We start from the raw sequence: 22,480 nt of genomic DNA, 5'->3' as shown, positions 1-22,480 counted from the left end.
ATGAGTAAACTTAGAAGCTGTGGGATAGAAACAAGTCCTCTCAGAAAGCAGAGCAAAAGTTCCAGCAGTGGAGGTAGATAAACAGCAGGGTCCCACAGGCATCTGTATTGTAACTGGTACTGTTTGTTCATAAAGAATCTGGAACTGAAGTTTAGTAGGGCAGTGGTCAGATTTACAGATGAAACCAAATTATTTGCTATGCTGAAAACACAATTGTGAAAAGCTCCAAAAGGATCATTTCAAATTGGGTAACTGGGCAACAATGTAGCAAATGTAGTTCAGTGTAGTTAAGTGCAAGGTGGTCCACACAGGAACAAAAATAAATATATACTGATATGCATTTACTGAACTGTTTGGTGACGGAGGAAGATCTTGGAATCATAGTGGACAGCTCAATGAAAATTTCAACTCAGTATGCAGCCGTGTAAAACACAAATTTCATGTCAGGGATTAGAAGGAAAGGGACAGAAAATATTGCAATGCTTTTGTATATATTTATGATGTGGCCTCAATTAGAATACTGAGTGCAGTTCTGGTTGCTCTGTCTCTAAATAGACATTGCAGAAATGGAAAAATGCAGAAGAGGACCACTAAGATGATCAAGACATTGGAGCACCTTTCCTATGAGGAAAGGCTAAAGTGTCTACAGCTTTTCCATTAGAAAAAGATGACTAAGAAAAAGAGAACAAAGAACACTAGAAAAAGATGACACAATAAAGGCTTATAAAAATATGCACGGAACAGGAAAGGTGTATATTGGGAGAATGTTTTCTCCCTCTCCCATAATACTAGAACTCAGGGGAACCAAATGAATTTGATGGGCAAAAGATTCAGGATACAGACAAGGAAGTATTTCTCTCAATGAGTAATCAACAATGCAATTCTAAACAGTCACACTCTTCTAAGGCAACTGACTGCAGTGGAGTTTGAAAAGTGTAACTCTGCTTTGGATTGCACTATAAATTTCTGAATTAGTGATGACCACTAGCATAGATAGCTTAAAAAAAATCTGACACTTCCACTCAGTCACTACCAGCTATGATGCCTGAAGGGAACCTCCACATCTAGAGACAGGAAGCCAGTGCTATAAGACAACATCAGTGGAGGAGCTTGGCTCCTGTGTCCTGTTTGTTGCGCCCCCCCCCCCCCCCAGGCAACTGGTTGGCCAGTGTGTAAAACAGGATTCTGGTTGATCCCTCGGTTCTTATGTAACAAAGTTTCAGTCATTTTATAGACAAAAGAGCAGTTTACTTATTTAATTTTGTAAATCTTCTACTATAAAAAGAAAAAAGATATCTAAGCAAAGCAAAATCTGTAATTATCATGCACAAAATGAATGATCTCTGCTCAGAGATTTCATTAGCTTACACAACATTCTTGATAACTTAACATTTGTTCGTACCAATGGTAGCAACCCTCTACTTAAAATCTGTGATTAAAATGAATAAGTTAATGGCAGAAGATCAGATTATGCAAACTAAATGAGCTTCTTCAGCTGTTTTTGAAATCATTTTTAAATATCTGGAACATTCTAATAGAGAGCTTTAATATCAGTTTTGAAGCTCCCTAAGTAAAAAAAAATTCTATGAAGGTCAGATCAATCAAAAGTTATTGTCCATAATAGCTATTACCCATAATAGGTATATGGAATGTCTACATTCAGAGATGGTATACTTTCTGAGTACCTGCTTCTGAGAACAAACAGAATACAAACATCAGCTTCTTATTTGATTACAAATTCCCAGAGGCATCCTGATAGAAACCGAATGCTGGACTAAAAAACCTGCTCTGATCTAGCAAGTAAATGTTTGTGTTCTTAATTTCAAAGTTTCATAAGTTTTCAGCACACTTCTGTACAGAGTTCTTCAGTTTACGATAGCTGAAACCAATGGGCTTAGAAGGGAGTAACTCTGCACAGTACTGCAGTGTTATAATACTGTACATATGGTCCCTGTTCAGTTGTTTTCATTTTCAGATTTGAGAGGTGCAGTTGCTTTTTCTGTTTCAGACAGGAAGCAATTCTGCTACTATCTATAAAGGTGCATAATATTTTGCCAAAATAACAACAGTATCAAAAAATATTACAAAATTGCAACTTGAAACTGACATGACATTTATCCAAGTTCTTTTGCATGCCAATCAGAAAAACACACGTATAAATTGGAGATTATTGCTGCCCAGTTCCTGAGAACAGTTTTAATGTGAAATACACAGAGACTACATACATTAAAATAACTGTCAACCCACTACTTTTTGATTATCTAAGGTGTGTCTTTTCCAGTTATTACAATGGATAAGATCTGTATAGCTATAAAAAGTATATTTTTAGTTTATCTTCACAGTGAAGAAGAAAGACATAATGTTCATCTGAAAGGCACTGGAAATCTCTCATTTGACACAAAGATTGTCCTGTTTTTTTCCAGAGTAGCCTACAGAAAGGACTATTTCTTCCACCTGCCTTTACAGCTATGAAAATGGAATGCATATCCATTTCAAGATGTCAAGAATTGGCAAGAGTGCTCTGACTCTCACAGCTGTGCGACAGGGACTAGTTCAAGGGCTACACCCCTCTTATTGAAGCTTCCAGGAAAAGCACCACCCACCAAACGGCAGCTAGAAAAGACACTGCTCCATCAAGCCAAACAGGGGCAGGTCAGGTATGCTGCACCTTGGGCACCTGTACAAGCGTTTCTGCACCGTGCTGCATACCCCCTTTCCCCCAAACTTCAAGCCAACAAACAACCTTTCAAACAGGAATGCCACACATTGACAAACCCGAGCGGGTGCAGAGAAGAGAAGTCCAGGCAGCTAGTACTTTGGAAGCAAGGCTCAGCTCGGGAGGCTGCTGCCAGGCTAGGCCTCAGCCGTCAACCGCGAGGTGGCAGCCCTGAAGAAGCATGTACAGAGTGCCTCGCCGCCTTCCTCTTGGACTCATCCCAAGCAAGGGCTTTCAGCCTTCGCACATCCCTCTCTCCCTAGGCAGGCTGAGTGGGGGCGGGAATCGCCCCTCCCTTCTGTCTCTGGGATGCTCCTCGGGCTTCCCGGCCCCGAGAGGTGGAGGTGCGCTGAGGCGAGAGCGGCAGGCCCGGGTGGGGGGGGGGGGCAGCGGGCGGCCCGTGTGGCTTTGTGGTCAGGGGGGCGGGGAAGGGCCAAGGGAGCGCCTGTCTGTCTGTCCGGAGCTGCCTAAGGCGAGACGGGAAGGGCTCCGGTTGCCTCCCAGGTGCGAGCGGTTCTTCCCCTCCCTGCGGTTACCTGTGGAAGGAGACGGCCGCTCGGCCTCGAGGAGCTTTGCCCTGCCGGTTGGAACAATTCAGAGCCGCGCAACAGATCACCATCTCCGGAGGCCGCACGGGCGGCCTTGCCTCCGCCTCCCTCCGAGCCACCCCCTCCCCAGCCGTACAGCAAGATGGCGGGGCCGGCCAGGTTCCCCTCCAGCTGCTTCCACACGGCCGTAATGAGCTACCGGTAGTTCCGTACGGAAGAAAACTGTCATTTCAATAGCCCTGCCCCCTTCAGTGTCGCCACGTCACAGCAGCACTTACAGCCTTGACCGCCCCGCCCCTTTTCTTTCTTCTGTGTACCTCAACTCTTAATCTATCGGAAGAAGCGAAAGACAGACAAAGCCGGCAGTTTCGCTTCTCAGCCTATATTGTTTGCTCTGACAGACGCTGCCATGTTAACGACAAGAGGCCGGGCTTAGGTGCTCCGTACAGCAAGATGGCGACGCCCGTGTTCGGCTTTATTAAAACTTTCTGTTGTTGTTGTTCTCAGATAGATTAGGAAGATGAATTCAAAACACAGGACAATTCTTGCTGGGTCAGCAGAATCGAAATCGGATTTAAACGAGCCCCCTTTATAGAGTTATCCTATCCGTACAACAAAATGTCAGCTCCCTGGTTAGGAAGAGGCTGAGGGTGTAGTGCAGAAAAACTTGCTGGCTCGTTCAGTTGACCTATCGCCACTTGAAGGAGCTGTGATAAACTCTGCGATTGGGCCAGACCTGAACTGTCGAAGCCAGTGGGCTAGAGTGCACTCCTGTGGTGGTCTGGGTCTGCAAGGAGACAGTAGTGGCCGCTCCTGAAGCTGGCGAGGGGGCAGAATGGACACGGGTGAGGTTGTGGGCGACTCGAAGGGGGAGTCTGATGAGGGACAGGAGGCGGCTGTCTTTGTCTTTGGGGCTCAGGGCGATGCATGTGTGAAGGGCTGGTTTGTTTTTCTGGAGAAGCTTGTACTGGGAGGGGGCTGGTAAGAAGTCTCTGAGAGGACCGTTCCTTGAGGTCAGAAGGCGGCATCTGAAATAGACGTGCTTCCTTATAAAGGTGAAAATAGCGGAAAGTTGTTGAGGGAGCTAAGTAAATGTATCTTGCCTTCTACTCTCCTTTTATTAATAGAGACATACGCCTTGGATTTTAATTATGTACTGGCTGGCTAAGCCAGAGTATTCGTATCACCGCAGCAAAGCAGCCAACGGGCCTGAATACTAAAGTGCTAGTGCTTTCTCACCACCTGGGGCCCTGTCTTTAGAAAACTTTGCCCCTTAAGATTTCCAATAAAGAGAAAAAATGCAAGAATGACTGGATGTTCTGGAGAGATTTGAATACTTGTCTGATATAGTCCATCTATATCAGTTGATTGTGTGTTGTGCGAGAAAGGAGGTTGGCTAATATGTGATATTAATATTTTGCCTATCAAAGTGCCACTGCTGACATGGAAACAACTCTACAGGAATGACAATGGGGAGGGACAGTGGCTCAGTGGCAGAGCATCTGCTTGGTAAGCAGAAGGTCCCAGGTTCAATCCCCGCCATCTCCAACTAAAAAGGGTCCAGGCAAGTAGGTGTGAAAAACCTCAGCTTGAGACTCTGGAGAGCCGCTGCCAGTCTGAGTAGACAATACTGATTTTGATGGACTGAGGGTCTGATTCAGTATAAGGTGCTTCATATTTTCATATGACAAGCAATCAAGTGGGGTATGGAATGACTCTGTCATTCCCAGTTCACTTCCTGCTTTGAAAGGCCCCAAATGGCTCACTAATAATTGATGCATCAATACTTTCTTTTTGTTTTTGGTTTCACGTGGTATTTGTTTCAGTCAATAGCCTTGATTTGTCAAGGCCCGATCAGTGCTAAACTGTAAGACTACATAAAAACATTTGCTTCTTACTTCAGAACATTTTAGTCTGAGTATTCCAGTATTTTTGAAATGTAGTAATCTAGTAATATGACATGTAAAGATCTGGCATTGAGTTACAATCTTTAAATTACTTTATTGCAGATTATTAACTTCAGCATGATCTTCACAATTCAGGACTCTGTCTGTAATCAATCACACTGATTCTCCTTATAGAAGAAGCTTCTTCTGGTTTCAGGACTAATTGTTGGTTCTTTATTGCATTGTGTCTGATGCCATTTGTGTTTTATTTATTACGTTCTGTTGCTTTTCCTTTAAAGTGTTTTCAGTACTTTCTCATCTTCACAAGAACTCATGAAGCAGAATAGGCTGAAAAATAGTGACTTGCCTGGGGCTGTCTGGTGAAGTTTGCAGCTGAGTGAACAGAAGCTGGATTTATTACATTAAAACCTCTGGTCATATGTTAGGAGTTCCTTTTAGAATTCTTGTTTTCCTGAGCTTTTTTACCATTACATGCCCTTTAATTCATGTAAATGGGTTTGAATACCTGCCTTTGAATACCTCTTGTTAATTTCATTTCAGTCATGTTTTGCAACACTTACATATTGAGGCATATCTTCATACATAATCTTAACCTACAGTTTGGCTAGTTTCTGTAAAGTGGTGTTATGATGCCACTCTATTTTAACATTGGTTACAAAAGGTCAGTTGCTTTTGAAGTTGCTGTTAAAGCAGTTAAGAGATTGTTCAGCAGTTGGGGTTGCATCATAAAAGCTGGCATTATAGAAGCACTGCATGGCATATATTGCTCTGATCTTGACAAATACTATCCTTGTTTATGAAGAAATTAAGACTTTTGTGTTGCTGAGAGACTCTACTTTGTCCATTTTAGGTGTGGAAGTTACAGGCCAGGTAGAACAAGGGTGTATAGGTTTGCTCATGTTGTCTCGGTGGTAGTTCATAGCCAGGGTATAGAATGATTATTTTTTAAGAGAATGGTGGCAGTTCATCATTATGGTTATTTTTTTTTGCCCTTTCTTTGACATAGCATGTATTGTCATATTCCATGGATGACACTGAATGTGTTAGGTGTGCGATATAAATATTTCCTGCTTCAGTGAGTGAAAATATAATAGAGTTTTGAATTACATGAGCGAATTAACACTGCTGTGTATTTACCACCAGGTATGTGCCATTCAATCATAAGCTTTTATTTATTAAAATAGATATATCCCATCTTTTCCCCCAGCACAAGGCAGCTTTAAATCCAAATTTAAAACATGCAAAATAGAAACCTAAATAAACCTCTTTAAAATGTCGGCATCCTAGAACCCATTCAAAGCTCTAGCAAATAAAATGGCCTTGGAATATCTCTTTAAAATGCTAAGAGATGGTGTCCTGTCACCTTATGAAAGAGCTAAGATTTTTAAAAAATCTTGGGCTCTGGTCAATGAGAGGTGTTGTACCTTATGCCTTGCAGTGGTTACTTGGCATGCCTTAATCATAGTTTCAAAGTGATCTGGACGTTTCAAAATATCTTTCTATTTGATTGTGAACTTGATTTGTGATGTAGGTGAGGAAAACATTTACTACACTTTTGCGTTTTAATGTCAGTAGTGCTTTATAGTATACAAAGTATAGAACAGACAGCTTTCATAGTTCTCTAGAGAGAGTGAGGAATCAGTAGTGTAAGAAGATCATCGTGGCTAGTCCAAGCCAGTCAGCATGACTGGAACTAAGTTTTTATTTCTGGAGATGGGATTTCTTTACAGAGTGCATGTAAACAAGTCCATACTACCATCCTTGAATTAAAGTCCAAAGAAAGTCTTATGACTCCTGATACTAAATTACACACACACACACTTAATATAAGTTTTCATCTTAAATGTTCTAACATTTAATGCTTTTAAAAAAAAATCAGCCACCCATGAAGGGTAAAAATATAACAGAACACATATGTTTGAGGAGAAGATATCAGGTGCATAGAAATGCCAGATTTCATGATTGATCAAGGCTCTAAACACTTGGTTATATAAGTACTGTTAAATGCTTGCGCAAGCATGCCATCCAAAGACATAAGCAATATGAAAGAAGGCACTTTTTAAATCAAAGCATGCAACAAGGGACTCACTTTTATTTTTTACTTTACAAGCCAGTCTTTTTCCCTCCTAGAGCCTTCCGCAATTTCTTAAACCCTATCTCATGTTTATCATTTCTTTAAAAAGCTGAAACAAAGTGTTGTGAGTGGTGTAACCCAATTGAGCATCAGGGCTAACCAGTTGAAGGTTCCAGTAGAGTACATAACAGCCAGAGATTAGCTGCATCCAGTAAATGGCTGAGTTCTAGCAAGATAGGTGGAATGGTTCTTTGAATTTGCATGCGATGAATGAAAGATTCAGCTGGGCGTGGAGTGATGAGATTGATGCTATTTGTAACTTGGTAGCTAGTCATTTATGCTGAGGCGAACTCACTCTAGAGTTGTCCACAGATGCAGGGAAATGAGGAGCAGAAGATGGAATAATGGGGCATTAACAATGCAATCCTAAGAGCACTTTCATGGGAGCAAGCCCCATTGAATATACCTTAGTAGAATTCAGAGTTCACCGGCTTAGGATTGCTCTGCAAGTCTGTGAGACTATGATTCTAGTTTCCAGCTTAGGAAAACTGAAGAGTGCATCAGCAGTGTTGAAGGGGCAGAGATTATAGGTATAGAAAGAGCAAATGGAATAAGAAGAGGCCAGTGCTTAAGTGGACCTCTATTGTTTGTAATCAAGGAGAAGGAGATGATAGGACTGTGGAGTGTGGTATAAATCTGAAAACACTAGTTGAGAAGATGTTTTACTCTCTGGCTTCATCTGGCTGGCCTCAGTCTTACAGCTGTTTAGATGTAGCCCAGAAAGTAGATGTAGGAGCTCAGAGGGTAAGGGTATGTAAATTGCATTTGACTTGTGTGGGATGCACCTGAAGTGCAGTGTTAGCTGAAACCAACTTGAAAATCTGAACAATATGATGCTTTCTGTAGGAAATCCATTTATGTTGTCTCTTGATTTGAGTAAAAAGAGGTTGGACTCTCTCATGATTCAAAAGTATTAAAAAGACTGAACAGTGGTTTTAAACAAAATCAAAAGCTTGTGCCCAAAATAAGTGATAATCTAAGGGCACTGACTTGGATCCAATATAAAATTTACCCAGATAGAAGTGTTTCCATCTGCAGAGTACAACTTCTCTGCCTTTCCCTTCCTGCTGCAGGCCAAAATGGCCCCTAAAATGCTGTTCCTGGGGGTCCCCTGCACCACAGGAATAGTTTAGAGTGGAGTTACTGCTGGAGAAGGTAACTGGCTAATTGGTATCTAATACAAGCTCTTTCACTCACATGTGTAAAAGCCTACACATTTTTTTTCCTTTTGGGATGGAAAAAGATTGCTTAAATTCAAGACTGTGTTATTCTGGATTGACGTTTTTCTGCTGAAGGCTGATTTTGACACAAAAGGTTTGGTGCTTATTTTAAGTATGTATGGTGCATCAATGACCCTTGCATTACCATTAACTTTCTAAAGCTAGTGACCTTGCGATATTTGTATTTTACATGGGACAGAAACTCTAAAAGGAGCCTGTGACTTATACTATGTGTGTTTTTATTTTTGAACAGCTACTCTAACATATGATACTCTCAGGTTTGAGTATGAGGACTTCCCAGAGACCAAAGAGCCTGTTTGGATACTGGGAAGAAAATACAGTGTATTAACAGGTATTTTGCCAATGTATGAAGCAAGAACTTCAGCTAATTGTTTTGAACTCTGCTGTCCCACCTTCTCTCTTTGTGGCCTTTTGGCTGGGGGATGTGTGCGTATTTAATCTTGAGTTTTGTCCCTTGATGTTAACAGCCCTGTCTTTTCTCTTTCTCAGTCTAACAATTTCCATGTGATCCAATAGAATTTTAGAGAAAGTCATCATTCTTCAGCTATGATTGCTTTTCATTACAAATTTTTATTAGTTTTAAGTATAAGAAAAGACATAGTAGGGAGATACAGAAGAAAAAAAGGGGGGTACAACAGAGAAGTAGGAGGAAAACACAAAATATTTCAGTTATATTTCTACAACAAAAAAATCAACCCAAATTTCTTCTACCTGCAAGTCTTTGAGTTTTAATCAAATATTACCATCAAATTCTACAGTCCTTTTGTAGCTTTTTAAACTTTTGTACAATTGTAATACCTATGGTATAAATCTAAGTTATTTATCTTTGATGCACCTAGGATCAAATCACTTATCAGAAAAAAAGAAAAGCAAAAAGAAAAAACAAGAGAACAAAACTAACTGAATAGTTTAAAAAATATTAAAAGTAAGCATAAACAGGCAAGATGACTATACATTCTTTATCTATAAATAACTTATTTGCTTTCAACAGGAGTTAAAAATAAAAGCAATTACTTTGTCTATGTCAATATAAACTGGTTCCAAAGTTGGAGATCAGGAGCAGATATCATATGATATCTATATTCTCTTAATTAATGTGAGTTGAACATAACCAACTGTTTGTGTAAGTTAATTATTATTTAAATAATTATTCAGGAATTATTTAGAAACTTTTGGATATACTGTCTCCATCTATCATCTTACTTTAAGAAGAGGAGGCTTGATAAACCATAAAGACCTCATCCCCCATGCATATTTATTTTTGCCTAAGGACAGAATAATGCAATCTCTACAACACAGTCTCTACTGGGTTACTCTGCTTGTATTATAAAGCATAAAAACTCTAGTTTATAAAGTTCCAGCTTCCACTTCAAAATAACATCAGCATTATTACGTTGTACTGTTGGTGACCAAATATAAAGACACAGTTTATAATCCCTTCTTTTTAAAGACTTTCCAAGTTTTGATTTTTTGTAACAATATATAGCTTCTCCCCTCCATATGTTCATCTGCTCTGCTGGGAACGATAAGGCCCACACACTGTCATTTTCTCTTACAACAGCTTTGTAAGTTCTAGATTCAAGTCGTGCTTTCCGCTCTTCTTTTAAAACTGCATAAGTTGTCTCCATCTTGATTTCATCCAGCGCATTTCCAGGTTGTTGTTTATTCACTTTCCCCAACTCATTCGACAACTCTGGGATCTCTCAACATTTCTGCTCGTGTAGATTTTCAATTTCGCTGTACTTCAGAAGAAAGTTTTCCACATGCTTTTCTATTAACTCTGCTAAAAGACCGATTCCATGCTTTATGGAGGATATGGTAGCAAAAAAAATCTTTTTTATCTGCTTCATTTTGCCAAGTCATCTTTCCACAGAATTACTCAGTCCAATAACAAAAGTCAATGAATAGCTCAGAGTCCCGGTTAGTTTATCCTCCTTCTCTCCTCCTGCCTTGTCCTTTTTCCTTACATTCCAGTTCAAACCGCATCAGTTCCGCTCCCCCATCAGATAAATTTCTCTTAAGAAAATATTCAGCTTTTATTCAGACTGAATTATAATATGTTAGTGTTCCAGTTGTAGCTTATTTAATTATAAACCAAAATCACTTTGAATATCTGTATTCAGTCCAATTAAAAATGCTAGAGAAAGGGATGCCGATTTTCAACTGTTTGTTCTTCTCCTTTTGGAAGCCTCTCTTGTTGGGGAGGGGGAAATTGTCCTCCTTCCCACCTTCATTTTGAACAATCCTGTTTGGTTTTACAATAGAAATTCCATTAGTCAGTTAGATTGTAAAGTAAACTTACTTGCATGGTAGAGTTTCAGCAATTGCGGTAGAAAAGAAGACGCTTAGAAAGTTGCTGATACAGAGGAAAAGTCGGGCATTCACCTCTTGTTGCCATCATGGCAATCAATGAGGTGGAGCATTGGAGTGACAGGAGACTCAGGGACTGACTGCTGTTGTTCTCCCCGGCTCCTGTCAAGCTCCTTACTGTCAGGGAACCCTTGCCCGGGACCCCCTGGGGATACCACAGCTGTGGTACCCCTCCAACTGCCCGATTCAGGGGGCTGCTGGGGACAAGCTCTGCAGACCCCACCGAAGACGAAGCGCTGAAACCCGGAAGTCTCTTCAGCTATGATTGTTGTAGGACACCCATATTTTCCATTTACCTTTATGACATTCTTACCATGATTAATTTTCTTCTTCCTGCCAGCCCTGTCTTGATTTTCATGTTGTGTAGTTTTGCTGTTTAAATATGGTGGAATTTTTGTTTCTGAGACTATTTATATTACTGTTCTAATGTTCATTTTATTTGATCATGTTTACTGTTCTGACTTTGAAATGCTGTTATTTTTATTCAGAGTTTTATATTGTTTCCAGTGGTCTGTACCACAGTTAAATAGAAATGTGCACAAATCAGCGCCTGTGTACATCCCAGGCTCTTCCATCGTCCCTCACTTCTCTCAGACCATGATGAGTGAATGGTGATTTAACTAATCTGGCCTAACTAAAGTAATCATTCCTCTTCAGTCAGTGTTCCAAACCAGGTTTTAATCCTAGTTTAGGATCCCAGTTAGCGTAAGGAAAACTACTTCCAGTTAATCTCCTGACCTGAACTCATATATCCAGCATAACCAGAGTTAGTTATAAGCCACCGTCCCTTCATCAAGCCCTACATGAGGATGGGGCAGGGAGAGCAGGTAGCTAGGTGTGTACATGAGCCCAGCACAAACTGGGCTCATTCACATTTTTATTAAATCACCTGAACTCTGCATATATTTTGTGATTGTTGCAAGCCATCTGATTTTTTAAACTGAGGAGGTAAAAATATTTTTGACTATTTCATTATTTTATTTTGTTTGTCCTGTACTCTTTTTTCCTAGTTTGCAGTTAAGATACTTGATATGTATATTTGACATAGGGACCTTTGACTTTCCAAAGCTTATATCCTGAAAATCTTGTTGGTCTCTAAGGTGCTAGGACTTGAATCTAGATCTTGATATTTATAGTTATTGTGAGATACCTTCTGGTTCCTGATGGCTTGACATTAACGTGATGTCAGTATCAATGAATCTGCATCTGTTTAACTCAGCACAATGACACTTCTTGGAAGTGTAACGACATACCTTATTTTCATTTCTTTAGAGAAAGAGGATATCTTGTTAGATGTGACTACTCGTCTTTGGTTCACATACAGAAAAAACTTTCCTGCAATTGGTAAGAAGAAAAGTTGATTTTCTAGATTATGCTGTAAATGAAGTTGTTTCTTACTGACTGATTTCCCCACTGCCTCATGGAAGCAATGACTAGCATATGTTGGCTAGTGCCACCAGAATCTGGTAAGCCCACTTTTTCATTTCAGGTACGAATGAGTTGTCTAAGTTACAGACAGTGAGTGAATATTTCTGGTCTCCTGCTGAAATCTGATTATATTTCCAGGAAGGAAAGGAAATTCATCTTCATGGCTTCTGTGCAGTCAGTGCTGGCCCAAGGGCACACAGCGCCCTAGGCAGGCTTTCTGCCCGCTGCCCTCAGCCCCTGCAGCGTCAACGCAGTGCTCTGTCACCCCCCACGCAACAAGGCTTGGCGCCACCCCTCACCGCCGCCTGCCTTCCCTCCCTCCCCGGCTGCAACGTAGCTGCGCTCCATCGCCCCCTCCTTCTCAGAGTGCACTGAGCTGTGCTGCGCCGAGGTTGGACTCTACTGGCTTCTATGTGGCTGGTGCACCATCTAATGCTTTGAAGGCCTGGAACCAGAAGTGAGGGGGAACGAAGCCTTCTCCGTGTGGGCTTCAAAGCATTAAATAGTGCGCTGGCCGCATCGAAGCCAGTAGGGCCCAGCCTTGGTGTGGCGTAACTCAGCACCAGGGGGTGTGTGTGGAGGGCAGAGTGCGGCTGCATTGCAGTGCCAGGGAAGGAAAGAAGGTGGGCAGCAGCGGTGGGGGGGCCACAGTGGAGGGGCAGGCAGGCGAATTGGGTGGTTGTCGTGAGCACCGGGAGGGAGGGGGAGCCCAATTTGGTGCCTCCTCCTCCTGGTGCTCTAGGCAGCTGCCTAGTTTGCCTAGTGGGCGAGCCAGCCCTGTGTGCAGTCTCACATGGGGACTTCATAATCTCAGGCAAGTCAGGGAGAAGAGCTATCAAGATTTTAAAAGAAGTATCTAGTGCCTAAGAGTGTTCTCCCTCCCCTCCATCTTCAACATTGCCTTTCCTGGCCAAGGATCATGTGATCGAGGAGGGCAAGCCTTCTTTCCTCAGTTCTCTTACTCCCACCTTAAAGAGGGCATGAGCTTTACTGAGGTATTTTCTTCAGAGATCACTTTGAAGATGAAGAAGAAGAGTTGGATATATACCCCATCCTTCACTCAGAGTTTCAGAGCAGCTTACAATCTCCTTCCCTTCCTCTCCCTGCAATAGACATCCTATGAAGTAGAATAATGGAAGGGACCCCCAGGGTCATCTAATCCAACCCCTTGTACAATGAAGGAAATGCACAGATACCCCCACCTACAGATACCCAGTGACCCCTGCTCCATGCTCAGAAGATGGCAGAAAACCCTCTCCAGGATCCCTGGTGAAACTGGCCTGGAGAAAAATTGCTGATTGGCAACAAAGTGGTGAGCAGCATTTCCCTGGACATGTAAGAAAGGGCCATGAGAACTAAGCACTGATGCAACCCTTCCTGCCCTTTGCCTCATGATCTGCCTAAATTCACAGAATCAGTATTGCCATCTAGCTCCTGTTTAAAACCTTCAAAGAAGGTGAGCCCACCACCTTCCAAGGAAGCCTGTTCCACTGAGGAACTGATCTGCCAGGAAGTTCTTCCTAATGTTTAGCCAAAAAAAATTGTTTTAATTTCAACCCATTGGTTCTGGTTTGACCTTCTCGGGCAACAGAAAATAACTGCACCATCATCTAAATGTCAGCCATTCAAGTACTTGAAGATGGTAATCATATCATCTCTCAGTTGTCTCCTCCTCTCCAGGCTAGACGTACCCAGCTCCTTCAATCTTCCCTCATTGGACTTGTTCTCAGGACCCCTCACCATCTTTGTTGCTCTCCTCTGGGCACATTCCAGCTTGTCTATATCCTTCTTAAACTTAAAACTGAACACAGTACTCTAGGTGAGGTTTAACCAGAGTAGATAAAGTGATACCATCACTTCACGTGATCTTGACACTATACTTCTGTATAGGTAGGTGGGGCTGAGAGAGCTCTGAGAGAACTGTGACTGGCCCAAGGTTACCCAGCTGGCTTTATATTGAGGAGTGGGGAATCAAACTCCAGATTACAGTCTGCTACTCTCAACCAGTATACCAAACTGACTTTTTTCCTTCTACATGAGACTCCAGAGAGCATGATGTTTAAAAAATGTGAGGAGTGTGGAGCCAAAATGATACAAGATGACAAGCAGAAGTCATGTCTCTTATGTTTGGGCAAAGGACATAATACTGCTTCATGCCCTGCCTACCACCACCTTATGCTGAAGGCCAGAGAAGGGAGAGTGGGTGTGCTCAAAGTAGCCTTGTAGAAAAAGCGTTGGGTGCCCCAGAACTGATAATGGAAAAACAATCAGCTAAGAAAAGACTACCCCTCAGAAGTCTCAATTCCAATACATGCCAATGTCGGAACAAGCGGAGGTAGAGACTGTGTCACAGTCAGCATTGGAACCACTGTCAGCAAAATCAAAGATGAAGGTAAAACACAAACAACACACCTATCCCAGCACCATTCACTCTCAGCTCAATACCCACCGTCAACCTCTCGATATCATCACCATAGGGATACAGGCATCATTCTCCTAGGTCACTGGATGAGAAAGTCTATAAAGTTCCATCCACAGGTCCTGCTCTCCACCATAAACAACAAGAGCCTCAATGGGCTTCTTCTCGGGCCACTGCAACAGAACCTCTGGTTCTCTTTTCCAGTGATGTTACCTATTCAGTGGGGACTGTGGGACCTTCAATAGCAGTTTCCAACATTTCATTGTCAGCTAGTACCACAGAAAAAGAAGTCATGCAAGTAAGCAACACCCTCTCAGTGAGATACAGTGTCTCAATTCTCGGATTCTAAGGAGGGGATTGACCAAGAATCTGAATCAGAAGACACCTCTGTGCCTTCACTGGATGACACCTTGGATGATCCCTCAGCTCCATCGCCTACAGAAGATTTGAAATTGTATTCTGGAAAAAATAATTTGTATGGCAAAGGCTTTAAATCCAGAGTAGCTCTCTTCAGAACCTCAGGCCTCGGATCTCATAATAAAGGTCCTTCACAGCCTGGAGTCGGGACCAGTTGCCCTACCTGTGCTGCAGGACACTGCAGTGAGTGCATGGCCCAAACTGGCTTTTTCTGCAGCTTCTACCAAAAAGCTAGAAAATCTATCCAAGGTCAGAGAAAACAGATGTACCTACTTCTTTCAGCATCCACAAGCCAACTCTCTGGTCTCCAGAGTTCTACTAGCAAAAGGATGATAGGGAGCTCATTCCTCACTGACGGACAAAGAGGGTTGCAGATTGGACTACTTAGGCTGGTAGCTCTATTCATCAGGTGCCATGGGTCCTCAGATTACAAATTTTACTGCCATCATCGGCCAGTATCAGATGCAATTATGGAGTCATATGACACAATTTGTTGAATTGATCCTGGATGTGGGAAAAACCACTCACTAAGGTGTTGATGCTGGAAGGGCAAAAACTAAGAATACAACAGTTAAATGCAACCAGACGTGGCAGATTGCCACAGTAGGGCCATGGCTTCAGGCAATGTCCTGAGGAGGCATTCCTGGCTGAGATTCTCAGCACTACCACAAGACACCAGGGCCAAGATTGAAGATCTTCCATTCAAGGGTCAGGAGCTCTTTGTTGACCGGACAGATGATTTCCTAGACCACATCTGCAAAAATAGGAAAACGGACAAGTTTCTAGGGTTGACTTGAGTTCCAGCTCAACCTTATAAGCAGAGGTACTTTCCCAGGCATTCTCAAAGGTTTCACCAATCTAGACCCTGTGATTATTTGAAACACAGGTACCAGGCTCCCCAAGCATCCCAACAATCCTATAGACTGTCCCACCCCCAACAAGCTCAGGGTAGGATGCAAAATAAGCAAAGAGGAAAACATTCTTCCCATTCCCCCAGGGAGCAACAAGCTAAGGAGTAGGGAATGTCTTGACTAGCATGAGAGACATTCTTTTTGGACAGGGTGTCCAGGTTTAATTTAAGTTAATTTAATTTTTAGATTTATATCCCGCCCTATCCCACAAGTGGGCTCAGGGTGGCTCACAACAATAAAACAGCAATTAAAAACAATACCATAAAAACAGATAATACAAAACAGGAACAGCACAGCAAACGGTTCTACAAACATAGGCAGTAAACAGCATGCGTCTGATAGCCAGGAGCGCAACATAACACCACAATGGTGAAATGCTGGGGGTAGTGATGCCTTTCAGAGGATGCCCGCTGGTTCAATCAAAAGCCTGGCGGAAGAGCTCCATCTTACAGGCCCTGCGAAAATAACCGAGTTGCTTGACTTTTGGTTGAAAGCAACCGATTTCTGTGTGCTATCCATAATAAATATGGGTTATTTCTTGGAATTTTAACCTCTGCCTTCATATCCTTCCATGTCTTCCTCTGCATTTTTTCTGTTAAAAGAGGTTTCCTCTCTTATCTGGCAGTGGGCAATAAAACACAGAGTACATCTGACAGCCATTCACATTGCAGGGCAAGACAACACCTTAGCAGAGATGTAGACATTAATCAAGAGCAGTTGTCAGTTGTTATCTCCACTCCATCTTGGGGATTTCCCAAAACAGATCTCTTCACCTCCACCACCAATGCCAAATGCAGCCTTTTTTGCTCCAGGGCAATGGCAGACCATGACTAACTTGGGGATGCAGTCCAATTGCACTGACATGGTCACCTTTTAATGGGCCCCATCCTTTTAGAATCCAGAAGAGGGACAGGGCCGCCTGCATACTCCTTGTACCCTATTGGCTGAGAAGGTATGGTTTCTGACCCTGTGGAAGTTGGCCAGGGGACTCTACAAGTCCCCTTCTCCAGCGGAAGCTCTGAGCCTGCTTTGATGGGGAGGGCGGGATATAAATCAAATAAACTAAACTAAACTTCATGTGGGCCCCATCTGCCACCCCAGGGTGCAGTCTGACAGCTTGGTTGATTCTGCCTTAGGAGCCCTTTCACAAAGGGTGAAAGAAGTTATAATTGCTTCTTGTAGACTTTCCACATGAAAGTCTTATGTTTCCAAATGAAAGAAATGTATATCATGGGCAGAGGAGCAGGGAATCAGACTGAATACCTGTGAATAGCCTATTTTATTATCTTCTTACTTTGAAGGATATCCTCATTCATTGAAGTACACTTGGTTGCCATTTTAACTTTTCACGAGGGAGTCAAGGGTTCCACAATTTTTTCTACAGGAGAGTCCAGGAAGTCCCCTGTTACATAACTTGTATCCATCTGTTGTACACCCTATTCCCCAGTGGAGTTTATCTCTCGTTTTGGTTAATGGTGAAGTCTGATTTGTCATTTCTGTCATATAAAGTGTTCTGGTAGCAATCTCACAGGGTGGGAGAACTGTGTGCATTAAGCTGTGACCCCGCTTTCATAAAATTCCGATCAGGTAAGGTTGGACTCAGGCACAGCCTGGATTTTCTACCAAAAGTGGTTTCTCATTTTCATCTGAGGCTAGATATCATCCTCCCTGTGTTTCTCCCATCCCCAGCCTCTACATCAGAAAGAACACTGTACACACTAGAGATTAGAAGGGCACTTCTTTTTTATTTATAAAGAACAAAGAGTTTTAGGAGGGATAGGAACTTATTCATTTGTTTCAAGGGCCCCAATAAAGGGAAGGCAGCATCCTCACAGATGTTATCTAGATGGATAGTGTCCAAAGTTAGAACAGCATACTCTAAAGCAGCCATGCCTTTGTCAGCAGCATTTCTATCCAAGTTACCCCTAGACGATGTCTGCAAGGCAACCACCTGGTTGACGCCCTCAATGTTTGTTCGGCATTCCGTGGATGTGGATTTCTGGAATGAGGCAGCTGTGGAAAAATCAGTCTTTAAGTCAATTTTCTGCTGATCCAACCCACACCTGCCTCCTCGGTACGTGAACTTTCTATTCTCCCACATGTGACTGCACAGAAGTCATGAAGTTAAAAATGGAATTGCATTTACCTGTAACCATGTGTCATTGTGTAGTCTTCTGTGCAGGAACAAATCCTTCCCTCCTTTCCCCGCTGTGTTGACACTGGCTGCTTACAACAGCAAAGGAAGAACTGAAGGAAGAATGCTCGCCCCTCCTCCATCACATGACCATTGGGAGGGGAAAACTGAAAATGGAGGGGAAGGGGAGCACTCTTAGGCTCTAGAAACTTCCTTTAAAAGTTTGGTGGCTATTCTCTGCAGCTGGTCTGCGATTGCACAGTCCCCTTGTGTGTCTGCACAGAAGACCTCTTGATGAACAACGGCTACAGGTAAGTGCAACCCTATTCATCCTCCCAGCTTGTAAGACACACTAAAAAACACAAAAGTTACAGACTGCAAGGTAAATTTGATTTCTATGTACTCTTTGGAAGCTTATCTCTATATCAGCCTCTAACAGTAAAGCCTGTAATACTGTTTCAAGTGTCTTCATCTGAGAGACGTATCCCACTTATCAGCACCCAGCATACCACATTTCTGTGACACTAGCTCTGGAGAAAACCTGATGACTATCCACTATATATCAAACTTCTTTAAAGGATGAAAGTCTAAAGTAACGTCTTAAAATCAAAAACTTTTTTCTGAAAAACAAGAACTATCTGCATTTGCAACACGGTTGACACTGGCACTTTATTTGTCCTGCAGAGTTGGGTGAATAGTCTTCAAGGGTCTTAAGTCGGAAATGGACATGATTAACTTCAAGCACTTTTGAAAATTTACTCTCTGCACTTTATACCTTGTATTCATGAATTCTTGATAATATGCAATATGTGATGTTGTAGTGTTTAAAAATTAGTTAATTATATTTTTGAAGTAATTTTCATGATTTATTCGTTATTTTCCACAGTTTTTTGTGTTGTTGTATAAGTCACACATGAAAGTTGGCAACACTAGTCTCAGGCTTTTGCAATTGTATATATTTGTGCAAGCTCTGTTTTTAAGTGGGTCACCACCATACCAGGTGAATTAACTTGTGGGTAATCATACCAGAAAGGCTGGAAACCAGTGTCTTTGACCTATTTTGAAATGGGGACTGAGTTTCCCCTGTTTCCCACCATTCACTTTTACCCAGTTATAACAGGGTGCACATATTTGGTCTTTATTGGCCCTACTCAGGTATTAAAAGAGATCTATCATGCCTCTTCTTGACAGGTGGGCAAATAGTTACTGGCCATTCTACCCGTATTTGTTTCCATAAATGGGTGAATGTTTCGTCTGTGCTGGTAAAAGGATTTTTATTGCCTGGTTCCCACTAGAGTGTATGATTTATCTAAGGGCCAAGGCCACTTGTTTGTTAATTTGGGCATCCTTGCATTTCCTCGTCACAACAGGTTAGACAATACGGGAGGAAATGGTCCTTTAAGTGCAGTCCAGCCCACTTTCTGTTTTTTTCTCATTTGTTCCAGGTGTATCTGCCTATATGTAAAAAATGTGATGAACTTAAATTTAATGCAATAGTTAGATTTGGGGCTTTTTAAAAATCAGAAATGCCTAATATGCAAATAAGCTCCTACTGGGCTTTTTCTACAAAAAAGCCCTGTGTGAAACAATGGTGATGTCAGGGGGTGTGACCTAATATGCAAATGAGTTCCTGTTGGGCTACAATATGCAAATGAGTTCCTGTTGGGCTACAAAAAAAGCGCCCAGGTTAGACTTCAGAATACACATCAGGAGCTACAGTGATGATTTCAGGAAAGCTGAGATTGGTGAGAATTGTTAGATGATATCTACCAAAGAAGAGTGGAATAATTCAGTGTAAAAGAGTATATTTTAGTAGTTCACTTGAGGTCAGTAAGGTTTCAATCCCACATCTTTTTTATTTCTAGTGACTCAGGATGGGTGAGCTCTCTATTGAAAATACTTCCAAGTCTGAAAGATTACAGCCAGCTAAACAGCATACTTGCCAACAAGTTGCTTGGGCTTTTTTTTTGTGTGTGATTACTGAACTATGAGTCCTGAGAAGGATACAGAGATCTGCTGTTTCCCCAGCTTATGACTTCTGGAACATTTGTGATCTGCAACAAGTATTTTTGTAAAAGGGAAAAAAAAGTGTTTTGCTTTCCTTTGTTTTTTCTTTCTGCTTCCAGTCTGTTAAGCTGGAGAACATGCAACAATAATGAGAGGAGAACAGAGGGTTGACTTAATGCCAGAGTCTGGTTTTTAGGTACTCATTCTCATATTCAGGAATGCCATAAACCTTCATTGCCTTGTGGCACATACCAAAAAAAGTTGATGCCTTTGATTTCTTTCTGGCTATAGGAGGAACAGGTCCTACATCTGACACTGGTTGGGGCTGCATGTTGAGATGTGGCCAGATGATCTTTGCTCAGGCCTTAGTGTGCAGACACTTAGGCAGAGGTAAGTTAAATGCAAATAATAATGATGTGGAGAGGACATGGGCTTGTATCCAGCCTAGAAGTATTCTAGGTGCAAGAAAAGAGGGTGACATTTTTGTCAATTCCACCCTTCCCACTGCACCCCACAATGTCTCCCCCTAGTGCTGTTCCTGGGGGACAGGGGAGCCCCAGGAAAGGCAGGGGAAGCCCCCCTAGAAGGTGGGACATAGCAAGAATTGCTCTCTCCTTGTGCCACTAGAAATTCTAGGTGGGTTCAAAGCCGCTATGCCATAATTTGTAAAGATACCATAAGGTCCTTTAAAAATTGTTTGGGCTGTCTACTAATTAAACTGATTGATAAATATTCCAGCTGTCCTTTGGTAGCACCACTTTGTTCAAAACTATATTCAGGCTTGAATTGAATAAAGGTGCAATTCACAAGGCTGTGTGTTAACTGCTAGAATAACTTTTAACTGTGTATCCACTTATTTCTTACAGTGTAAGTTGTGTTTTGAGCCTGGGAGAATAGAATTGAAATTTGAATTGGGGCTTTGGTTCAGTGGGAGAGTATCTGCTTTGCATGTGGAAGGTCCCAGCTTCAGTCCTGATTTCTCCTGTTAAAGGATCAGGTGGCAGGTGATGAGAAAGATGTCTGCCATTCAAAGTAGATACTATTTGCTGGCGTATAAGACGACTGGGCGTATAAGACGACCCCCCCAACATTTCCACTCAAAATATAGAGTTTGTTATATACTCGCCATATAAGACTACCCCCTCTTCCGCACACCTTCCACACACCAAATAAAAGGTAAAAGAACATCCGCCCCGCCCCTGCATCTCCCTGTGACCGGCACTAGTGCGCATGTGCGAGCTCTGCGTAGACAAGGGGTGGGCCGGAGTGCCGCTGCTTCCCGCCAAGCAGAACGGGCCGGTCACGCCGAAAAGGCTGGCACTCCTGTCTTGCTGCTGATGCTCACCGCAGCCATGCTGATGACCCGCCGCGGCCGCGCTGGATACCATGCGATACTGGACGGTATGTAGAATGAGGTGGGCGGGCATCGGGAGGCCACTATGGGCACCGGGTGAGCATCGGAAGGCCACTATGGGCAGCTATGTCTATCCCAACTGAAGTGTACCTGGCGTATAAGACGACCCCCCCACTTGGAGGCATGTTTTTCAGGGCAAAAAAGTAGTCTTATACGCCAGCAAATACGGTAATATTGGTCTTGATAGATCAGTGGTCTGAGTCATTATTAGGCAGCTTCATATGGCAGTTTCACTACAATCAAGCTCGTTAAATCTGTTAAAGATCCCCAGGCTAAAGGATGCCCATTTGACCACAACAAGGGCATGAGCCTTCTCCGTGGCTGCGCCTGCCCTCTGGAATGCCCTCCCTGAGAAGACTAGGACCCTGCGGGATTTATCACAATTCCACAGGGCCTGTAAGACATATCTGTTCAGGCAGGCTTTTGATAACTAGATGGAGGGACTTTTAACATCTATGGGGGTGTGTACTATCTACCTCATAATATCATCACAAATTAATTCAAAACAGACAGAACGCCATCTGAACTGTATTCAACTGTTTTAATATTTTAATGTTTTAATAATGTTTTATCATTATAATGTGAATCTGTCATCGAATTGTGACTGTTGTTAGACACCTTGAGCCCATTTGGGGAGAGCGGGATACAAGCGCAATAAATAAATAAATGTACACATGTGTATGTGAAATTATGTTATTGATAGTGACAGGATGAGAATGTAGATAGGCATTACACTAAGTTTAGGTAAAATAGTTCAATTAATTTTCCAGTTTTTTCTTATTAAGCAGTCAAACCTGGAAGAGAAGACTTTTAAAAATATATATGTATTTATAT

At 42.3% G+C, this 22,480-nt stretch overlaps 2 protein-coding genes across 2 annotated transcripts in view; one reads left to right on the top strand and one right to left on the bottom strand.

Annotated features, from left to right (window-relative positions):
- THAP4 (THAP domain containing 4) overlaps positions 1 to 3,454 on the bottom strand; it is a 39,624-nt gene extending 36,170 nt beyond the window's left edge. Inside the window, exon 1 of the mRNA XM_060242121.1 lies at positions 3,253 to 3,454. Coding sequence (XP_060098104.1) covers positions 3,253 to 3,335 — 83 coding nt within the window. The 5' untranslated portion in view covers positions 3,336 to 3,454. The remainder of the gene's footprint in view (positions 1 to 3,252) is intronic.
- A 504-nt stretch (positions 3,455 to 3,958) lies between these two features.
- The window catches only part of ATG4B (autophagy related 4B cysteine peptidase), a 48,621-nt gene continuing 30,099 nt past the window's right edge, over positions 3,959 to 22,480 (top strand). The window contains exons 1-4 of the mRNA XM_060242128.1: positions 3,959 to 4,109; positions 8,779 to 8,877; positions 12,189 to 12,260; positions 20,524 to 20,622. Of these exons, the coding sequence (XP_060098111.1) occupies positions 4,100 to 4,109; positions 8,779 to 8,877; positions 12,189 to 12,260; positions 20,524 to 20,622 (280 nt within the window). The 5' untranslated portion in view covers positions 3,959 to 4,099. The remainder of the gene's footprint in view (positions 4,110 to 8,778; positions 8,878 to 12,188; positions 12,261 to 20,523; positions 20,623 to 22,480) is intronic.

The sequence above is a fragment of the Heteronotia binoei genome, chromosome 6 (assembly GCF_032191835.1).
Source record: "Heteronotia binoei isolate CCM8104 ecotype False Entrance Well chromosome 6, APGP_CSIRO_Hbin_v1, whole genome shotgun sequence".
Lineage (NCBI taxonomy): Eukaryota > Metazoa > Chordata > Lepidosauria > Squamata > Gekkonidae > Heteronotia > Heteronotia binoei.
The sequence above is the reverse complement of the archived record's forward strand: the minus strand, read 5'-3'. Positions and strand labels throughout refer to the sequence as shown.